The 8,912-nt window shown below is 44.9% G+C and overlaps 1 protein-coding gene across 1 annotated transcript; it reads left to right on the plus strand.

The window, feature by feature from the left end:
* The first annotated feature begins 425 nt into the window (after positions 1 to 425).
* Positions 426 to 7,668, plus strand: ift27 (intraflagellar transport 27 homolog (Chlamydomonas)). Its single transcript, XM_035178536.2, has 7 exons — positions 426 to 615; positions 1,381 to 1,460; positions 5,890 to 5,949; positions 6,273 to 6,332; positions 6,756 to 6,873; positions 7,081 to 7,190; positions 7,338 to 7,668. Exons 1-7 carry the CDS (start codon positions 582 to 584, stop codon positions 7,440 to 7,442), a joined length of 567 nt encoding a protein of 188 aa, XP_035034427.1. The 5' UTR covers positions 426 to 581; the 3' UTR covers positions 7,443 to 7,668.
* Positions 7,669 to 8,912: the final 1,244 nt, after the last annotated feature.

The following is an 8,912-nucleotide window of genomic DNA, read 5'->3' on the forward strand; positions in this document are numbered from 1 at the left end:
AGAGGGTCAGATCAAGCTCTCCTATAATAATAATAATGTAAACATCTGCAATAACAACAAAGAATATGTGATTTGCGATGCTCAGGGAAGACATTCCGACCTCTAGTGGTATAACTTGGTTTTACCTTTGACATATCAGGTCTTTCTCACTATACATCAGCTTTTCAGGCATTTCCTACAATGAAGACTGTGAATTTTATCAACGTGTTCGACAAATAAACTTCACCAAAGTCTAATTTATTATATTTTTTCCAGTTTAAAGCTGTTTCTCAACTTCTAACACGCAGGCACGAGGACGGAATTTACCTGAACAGACAAACTCAGAGGGAAAATCCTCCACTGCGACTCTCTCTTACGTCACATCAACCAGCCAATGACAGCGCAGCTACGCGCTTACGTCCTCCGCGGTTAGGCCAATGAGAGCCTGTCTTGAGGCTGGTTGCTAAGCGACGCGTTGTGTGGATGTTGCCGATGCGGAAGAGGATTTCTAGCAGCTGAACGTGTGAATTACTTTGATAATTTAACGTTTTTAATGAAAACCGGCGCGTTAAATTATATTGTCCGGACGTTGTTTCAGCGTCATGGTGAAGCTGAGGGCAAGATGTCTGCTCGTCGGTGAGTTTCTAATAAACTAACTTCATCGCTCCGCTTCCACGAGCTAAAGCTAACACGTCCGATGCTAACACGTCCGATGCTAACACCCGCTTCACACTTAGCACCAGAGACGCATCAGTAAACACACATCTGTTGTTCTACACTTTGCCAAACAGTCAAAGTGTAGTTACGCATCGTGAGGTGTTAACGGTGAAGCACGTGCACAAATACAAGGAGTTTTACTTTGCTCTCAGTTTGCTTACATAGAAGTAGACACACAGCCAGGGAGGAGGACAACAACAACAACAACAACAACTTAACAAACAAGTTAAAGAATAGCACAAAAAATACTTAAATTATCGGCAGTGCACTGTTCAATAGCACGTGCAAAGAAAGTAGGTTAATATACAGTTTATTGGAACAACACCATACAAATATACACCATGAGAGTATTAAACACAAGTCACCTGGTGCTGCACGTAAGTTGTGCAAAGACACAACAATGCAGTGCAATGAAATAAATACTGTGTGAACAGGGGAACATGCACATTGTATACTATACGTTTCTATACATGCACATATTATTTACAGCATGCAGGGTTTATACTAACAATAATGTGCAGCAGGATGTATATTTATAGTGATTATGACATTTTTGTTGGATTATTTACCAAAACTTGAAATTAATGTCGAGGCACTCAGTAAATTCACAAGTAAACACACTGTTTCTATCACTGTGTGTGTGTGTGTGTGTGTGTGTGTGTGTGTGTGTGTGTGTGTGTGCAGGAGATGCTGCCGTGGGGAAAAGTGCCCTCTCCCATGTGTTCCACAGTGATGGTACCCTCTTCCAGAAGAACTACAGCATGGTGAGAGGATAAAATCACTCGTGTAATGCGATGACACACAATCCCCAATACACTGTGTGTGTGTGTGTGTGCGTGTGTGTGTGTGTGTGTGTGTGGAGAAAAGCCAGTGCACCACCCCTCCTCATAATGATAAGGATGTACAGTTTATATCCACCTCACACAAGCCTAACAGAGGAATCACTTGTAGCACAGCTGCTTGGGGGATTTAGGGATCGGGCCGCTCTCTGTTGCAGAGCCTGGCTACGGGCTTATCTTGTATTTCTACATGCAGGTAGAGCAACTGAGATTTTCACCTGTGTTTTGAAGGGACCACTCTTGAAGCTTAGCCCTGGCTCATTGCCAGCCCAGAATACACAGCAGCATGTTGGGAATACCCTGATGTACCTGCTATGAAGTGCTGCAGCGTTTGTCCAGTATTCAGCTCTGAGCTGAGACTACAGCAGCGAGTTGATCAGCAAAATCTGCTGCTTTAGTTTGCACAATTTCCCCCCACTCAGTATTCAACATTACATTTACAGGAGGCCCCCAGGGAGGTCTTCGCAACATCCATACATCTTTACTGATACAGCCAGTGCGGTTAAGCAGCAATAGAGTGGTTGGGGGAGCAAGGTTGTAGAGTCACATATTTGAAATTCAATCAATAATTGCAGAATCAGGCAATTATTGAAACATCAAATTTAATTTAAGGTCGTTTGCGTGAGGTCAAGTCTTTTAGTTTATCTCAGACATGATCATGGATCGATGCTGATCTCTTAAAACCCCGATCATACTGTGGGCGGTTTCTTTAATGGAACTCCTTGCAAGCTTTTCAAGGACCTGTAGAGGTCTCTTCTTAAATCTACCGCAGGAATCACTGAAGTGCAAGACAGCACAGTGCACCAATTAATGCTGATGCAGAGAAGGCTAATCTGCATTATTTATGCTAATCTGCACGAGGGAGGGAACCGTGTCATTAACCTGACTCTGTGATATATGGGGTCACGGCTGTTCACTGATTCCCCCTCTGTCAATGTTTCTAGGGCTGCTGACTGTGTCCCTGCACTGCACATGCAAGTGAATGCATTCACATGTGAGAATCAATACATGCACTTGAGAGGCTTGTGCACATTTATTGTGTTACATTTACTGAGTTTACTATTAAGCCTTGCAGCTGGTTAGGGTACAGCACAGGTTAGTGACCACAATACTGGACAAGAGCCAAGTGTGTGTCTGTGTGTGTCTGTGTGTGTGTGTGTTTGTTTGTTCAGCTCTTGCTGTGTCAGCAGTATTGGGGGTTCGGAGGTGACAGGAATGTCGATAATTAATACAGCAGGATTCTGGAAAGTCACCAGAACAGGTACTTAACAAGCGCCACGACAACAGTGTTCAGTTTCTCCGTGCGGCCTAAACCTCGAGTCACTTGTGATGCTGTGCATGTCTCATCATGTCGGACCAGTAGAGTATTAACGTAAAGCAGAAAGCTTCTTCAATCGTGCTGCATTTTTTAATCTGCTCAGGCTTAGTGTGTGTGCTCGCTGAAGTCTGAACACATTACTACACAACATGACGGTAAAAAGGTAAAAAACACATGCAAATAAAAGCAGTAGGAAAATGAAAAAGGGATGTAACACACAGATTAACATGTCCACCTGTAGATCAACACCCGGTTTCCTCCAGACACTCTGCTTCATTAACTGGATGCACTGAGAAAATGCCCATGGGAAATTGCCGGTCACGCTCTTTGCTGTTGCTATGCAACCGTTAACACACCCATACGAAGGCGGTGACTTGCTTTATATTTGTTGAAATATTTGTGTGTGTGTGTGTGTGTGTGTGTGTGTGTGTGTGTGTGTGTGTGTGTGTGTGTGTGTGTGTGTGTGTGTGTGTGTGTGTGTGTGTGTGTGTGTGTGTGTGTGTCGTGTAAGAGCAGCTTCACCTTCAAATACGTTCAAGCTGTTCATCGTACATCTTCTGATTCCAGGAGTTTCTGTATGTACCCGGTTATTATTTAGATCATTTTCTATAGTGGTAGTGATAGTAGCTATAACAGAAAGATAGGAAGTTTCCCACATCATTTCTTCTATACTCATCATCTCTTTTTACAGTCTATGGGATGAAGCCTCTTCTGGACACTATGTTAGGCTTCATTTGGTGCAACCGTCGGGCTAGAATGTAAATGTTCTTTCCATTTGATAAGCGAAGTGCATTCGTGCTCCACAAGCAGTAAACTCTTTTGATTTGGAGCCCACTGCCTTTCAGGACACATTAGGACAGGATTCCTATCCTATGTGTATTCATACGTTACTGTGAACACACACTGTGCTCCACTGAATCCAAGGTGCATTGTAAGTAGCAGTTTAAAGCCGTATTAAATATGTCAGGTTGAATTTTCTCTGCGGGCGGAAAACAGCAAACAGCGTGTCCTTACCGCTGCGACTGGGAGAAAGAAACTTGCACTGTGAAGAGTCACTCCCTGTGCAGACGCCTAAGTCATTCCCGATGTTCTTCAACTTTTCATTTTGAAGGGTAGCGGAGGCTGTCGGCCATGCTGATCACGTCCTCCTTTGAAAATGTCAGACGGCCCGTTAGCAATATTCCGAGCTTATTTGTGGCTAATAGGCCCTCATTGACATTCCAGCGAGCGGCTTCCTATGCATCACATCGGCTCATTAGACCGCTCCTGAGTGGGACCACCACGGCATCTGTGTGTTTGTGTGTATGCCACTGGATCCTTGCTATGAACTGTTTCTGTGTAGGAATCAGGTGTATGTTGAAGTGTGTGTGTGTGTGTGATTGTATATCACAGAGGCAGTGGGTGTGAAAAGTGTGTTTTCGAGGTTTGACACGTTCACTTAAGTGTGAGCTCTGGAGATCAGATCAATTTAGAGTTTGTTGCTGATGTGAAGAATCCTCAACTTGCTTCCTCAAGGTCACCACTGATCTCATACTCCTGGATGCATAGTGGCTAAAGGCAGCCGCCCGCAACCGTCCCGGCCACTTAGGACGTCTTCAGATCTCGTACTCTTTGAAAAAAGGTGCAACTTGTCGAGACCAGATTTGTTACATCCTCCTTACGCTCTCCTCTGTTTGCCCTTTATTCATTTAACAAAAACTACTTGCTGTATGACTGCAACCTCAGCAGATTTTTCTTTACATCAAGACAATCTGCTACTGGGGCTGAGACATTTGCCATCTACATTATATACCACGTACATGTTTACAGACCGGAGAACAATACCTGGGGTCATTTTAGGTTTACTCAGACAACTGAGTTTTGTATTTGCTGTCAACTGGGGCAGATATTTTTACCGTGCGCACCAGATAAACCAGAAATAGGATGTTGTTTTCACCCCTATGTGTGTGACCAGTTGATCAGTCAAGGTTAATAAAAAGTAATAGTAAAAATACACATTTCCAAGATATATTAGTTACTAACTGAGGGCAATCTAAAGCTTGTATTGATCAAAAAAACTATTGACTCATGAAGAAGTCTCAAAGAATTCAGAGAATGACGGCATGTGTAGTTAAAAAAGGCATTTTTCTACATAACATAGATCATATGTAGAGATGGAAGACGCGTCCTCACTTCCTCCCGCTCTCCAGAAACGAGTCTGAGCAGTAGCGGTCAAGTGATGGAGCTGCAGTCGGTCCCAGTAATATACGTGTTCGACCAGTCGAGACCATCATGACATCATTTATACTATAGGTGAACATATATAGTTGTAAGTCAAAATGCACAGATTCTCCCTTCACGTCCGAACGATGAGCTCAGTGTGGTCACTGTCTCACAGTCTTAACTGTTTCCACTGACGCACTCGGGGGGGGGGGGCTTGTATCATTGTTAGGCTTCTTAGAAAGAGCTGACGGTCCCAAAAGGATCGTCTCGTCTTTATTGGGACATTAAAAATAATAAGAACCAGAGTAATGGAGACACAGGAGAGAAGGTTTGGCCAAAGCTGCTGATTAGCAATGTTTTGACATTAATTATAAATCACAGCTGAGAGGTTATTGTACTGTTTGACAAGTTCCTCTCCTCCTCTCCTCTCCTCTCTCCTCTCCTCTCCTCCCTCCCCTCCCCTCCTCTCCTCTCCTCCTCCTCCTCCTCTCCTCTCCTCTCCTCTCCCCTCCCTCCCTCCTCTCCTCTCTCCTCTCCCTCCTCCTCTCCTCTCCTCTCCTCTCCTCTCCTCTCCTCTCCTCTCCTCTCCTCTCCCTCCCCCCTCCTCCCTCCTCTCCTCCCCTCTCCTCTCCTCTCCTCTCCTCCTCTCCCTCTCCTCTCCTCTCCTCTCCTCTCCTCTCCTCTCCCCTCCTCTCCTCCTCTCCTCCTCCCCTCCCCTCCCCTACGTTTTATTTTAGAAGCACATTTAGAAAAGACGTCACCTAAAGCTTCATGAAGGTCTTTTAACTTTACATGACAGAAGGAATTCATGATGTCCTGCTTGTTGTTCTGCAGACGACCGGAGTGGAGCTGCTGTTAAAATGTGTCCACATCCCAGAGACCAACGACAGTGTGGTGAGTGTCTCTTCTTCTTCCAGTCTCAACCACACTGCTTCTAACTTTACCAGCTGCCACGTTGAGAACACACACTTGTCTTCCACGATTCAAGCTTCTTTATTATGTCATAATTAACTAAATCATCGAAGGTGGGTGGTTAGAAATTGAGTCTTATCACTCAACATAATATTGTCAGCTTCTCGTCTCTATTCCGTAGACAATAGCGCAGCATTGTGGGAGGAACATTACTTCCCTTGCCTCAAGAAACTAGGAAGTTTAAAACCATGTCATTTGCCTAAATCTCCATGTGCAACCCCACTTTACTCTGCTCCCCCCTCCAGGAGCTCTACATCACAGACTCTGCAGGGAAGGAGACGTTAGTGGAAGCCTGCGAGAAAATGGTGAGACTTTCTCCATTTGCATGAAACTAGACAATTTCCACCATCCATTTATTTTATAAAGTACAAACACAGGGGAGCTACTGAAGGAAGATAAGTGAAGTCACAGAGGCAGAAAGGAAACAGAACATCACGTATTCATTTCACTGCAGATTGCAAAGTGTTTTTTTTTACACTACATCAACGCCGGCGTCAGCAGTTATCGTCAAAAGCTTTAGAATCTTGTCATTTTTCCACGTTGACATCTTCGGATGACGAGTTCTGGAAAATGTCAGGACAGCTGACTCGGACATTCGCGTTTTTTCACATACAACTCCTCTGGAACATCTCGGGAAAATGTCTGGACTTCAGTGCCTGTCCAAAAACAACTAATCTTCCCTTTATTATCCCCCGTCTCCTTATTCCCTAATGTGGACCCCTTCACAGTGGGGTGAGCCATCTCTGCTGTGCCTGGTTTTCGACCTGACCAGCGAGCAGTCTTTTGCCAACTGCAGCCGCTGGATGGAGAGAGTCCGTGGCCACGTCCAGGGTCTCCACGTTCCAGGTGAAGTAAAGGATCAAATGCAACTAATCGAGACATCATTTAGGGAACAAGTTTCAAAAGCCTCATCCAGAATTTATTTTATTTTTTACAATTACAATCAAAAGGCCATCAGCTGTTCACAGATTGTTTTAACCTCCTTAGACTAAGAAACAGGGCAGTAGCTCTTTTTACATATTGTCCATGTAAATAACTATCTGTGTGTTTCAGGCGTCCTGGTGGGCAACAAGTCCGACCTGTCCGCTAGAAGAGAGGTCCAGACCGCCGTGGCCCAGGAGTGGGCCCAGAGCCAGGGCTTGGATTACCACGAGACATCAGCCGTGAGTGTAGTTCAATGTAGATGTCACCGTATACTGTGCCTTCATTTGACTCCGTGGGGAGATGGCGGACATCCTCTGTGCCCTTTTGTGTTTACGAGTGCTAAACAAGCTTTAATCACTGTGCTTCACTGTGTTTGTACTTCACAGAGGGAGATGGAGAATTGTGACGCTCCGCTCCTCAGTTTAGCCAGAACCTTCCAGTCTCTCTATCAAGAACGTCGGGAGAACATCCAGAACCTGAGTCCAGGCTAGACCCCCCCCCCCCCACTCGCACACACACATACACACCTTGACTTTTCGTCCAATAGGATAGAAGGCACAATGTTTCAAGTCATCGGACTTCATCAGCTTTGTGGATAATAAATGTGAGGAAGCAATTCAAAGAAACCTCCCGTGTTGTTTTTGTACCAGCTGTGTTAGAGGCGTGGAAGAGAAGAGGTTTTGATTTGCCTGATGAATAAAGTTTGTTTTTCTCTTATCTGCTCGTTGCCTCTCCGTGCACAGCTTAGCTCCTCTCACAGTGATGGTCGGGTCATTGCCTAAACCACAATAAGCCTCCAGCCCGATGTGGAGGAAGAGTCTGCGCCTCCTCTCCTCTGCATCGAGGGCTGTCCCTGATTTTAGTTGGGTTTAGGTTTCACAGTTTTTTCCTGCTCCTCCTCCTTCCTCCCTTTTTAATGTTTTCTCTTTAACTCAATGTCACTTTGATCGTGGCCTTGTCGTCCTCATCTGCTTCTTTCCTCTCCTCTTTTTCTTTCTCCTAGATTTGTGGCTTTTTTTAAACTCGTCCTTCCCGTTCGAGTTCTTTCTGTCTCTTTCTTTTGTTGTGTTCACTCTCCGGCTGCGGCCCCTCACGTCATTTTCAGTCGAGCGATGCTAACAACCAGTAATCACCTTTTACGTCTGCGCTCTCCCATTCAAACCAGGTCAAAGCCGTGTCCTTGTTCTCTCGCCGCGTCTCGCACCACCTGCCACCATTCAAATGAGGGCGCGCTAGTTCAAGTCAGACACAATGGGTTTTATCTGGGTGCGCGCCACATTGAAAGTGCTCGTGCTTGTTCTGACAAGGACACAGTCTCTTACCTGTTTGGGCAACATGGAGTCACTCAATCAGGTTTGTTTTTTTTTCTTTCTGTTTTCTGTGTCAGCTGAGAAATGTCAGATTTGTTCCCGAACATGTGAGAATTGAAGAAATAACGTGTTCAACGTCACAAACGCACTGGAAACTGAGAAGCTCTCTCATCCTGCTGTCTTGCCGGTGTTGCGTCCTGCGCGATACGAGGGAAATAAAACCATAAAACGCTCACGGCTGTTATCGATATCTGGACGTTCACGGTGCAGCGTCAGCGTCTCGACTGCCAAAATAAAGGATAAATTAAAATGTCATGTTTCCATCACTGCAGATCGGAGCCGGAGCAGATAACAAACATGTCTACTGCAGACTCATTTATACCAAGGAGGGATTTCCGACTGTATCCATTCTCATTGCAGACAAAAGGTCATATGTTAGTGGGTTTTATGACTAAAAGGGGCTATTCAGAGACAAACAACCATTCACACTTCTGGTCAATTTATGCCTTTGGACTGTGGGAGGAAGCCGGAGAACCAGGATTCAAACCGGGAACCCTCCTTTTGATAAAACGCAAAGAAACTTAGCGTGCAACTTTTTCTCTGTAAGAGGAAAACTGATTTGTAATGCAGAATCTGTATTTAACAACTTGT

The sequence above is a fragment of the Hippoglossus stenolepis genome, chromosome 2, assembly GCF_022539355.2.
Source record: "Hippoglossus stenolepis isolate QCI-W04-F060 chromosome 2, HSTE1.2, whole genome shotgun sequence".
Taxonomy (NCBI): domain Eukaryota; kingdom Metazoa; phylum Chordata; class Actinopteri; order Pleuronectiformes; family Pleuronectidae; genus Hippoglossus; species Hippoglossus stenolepis.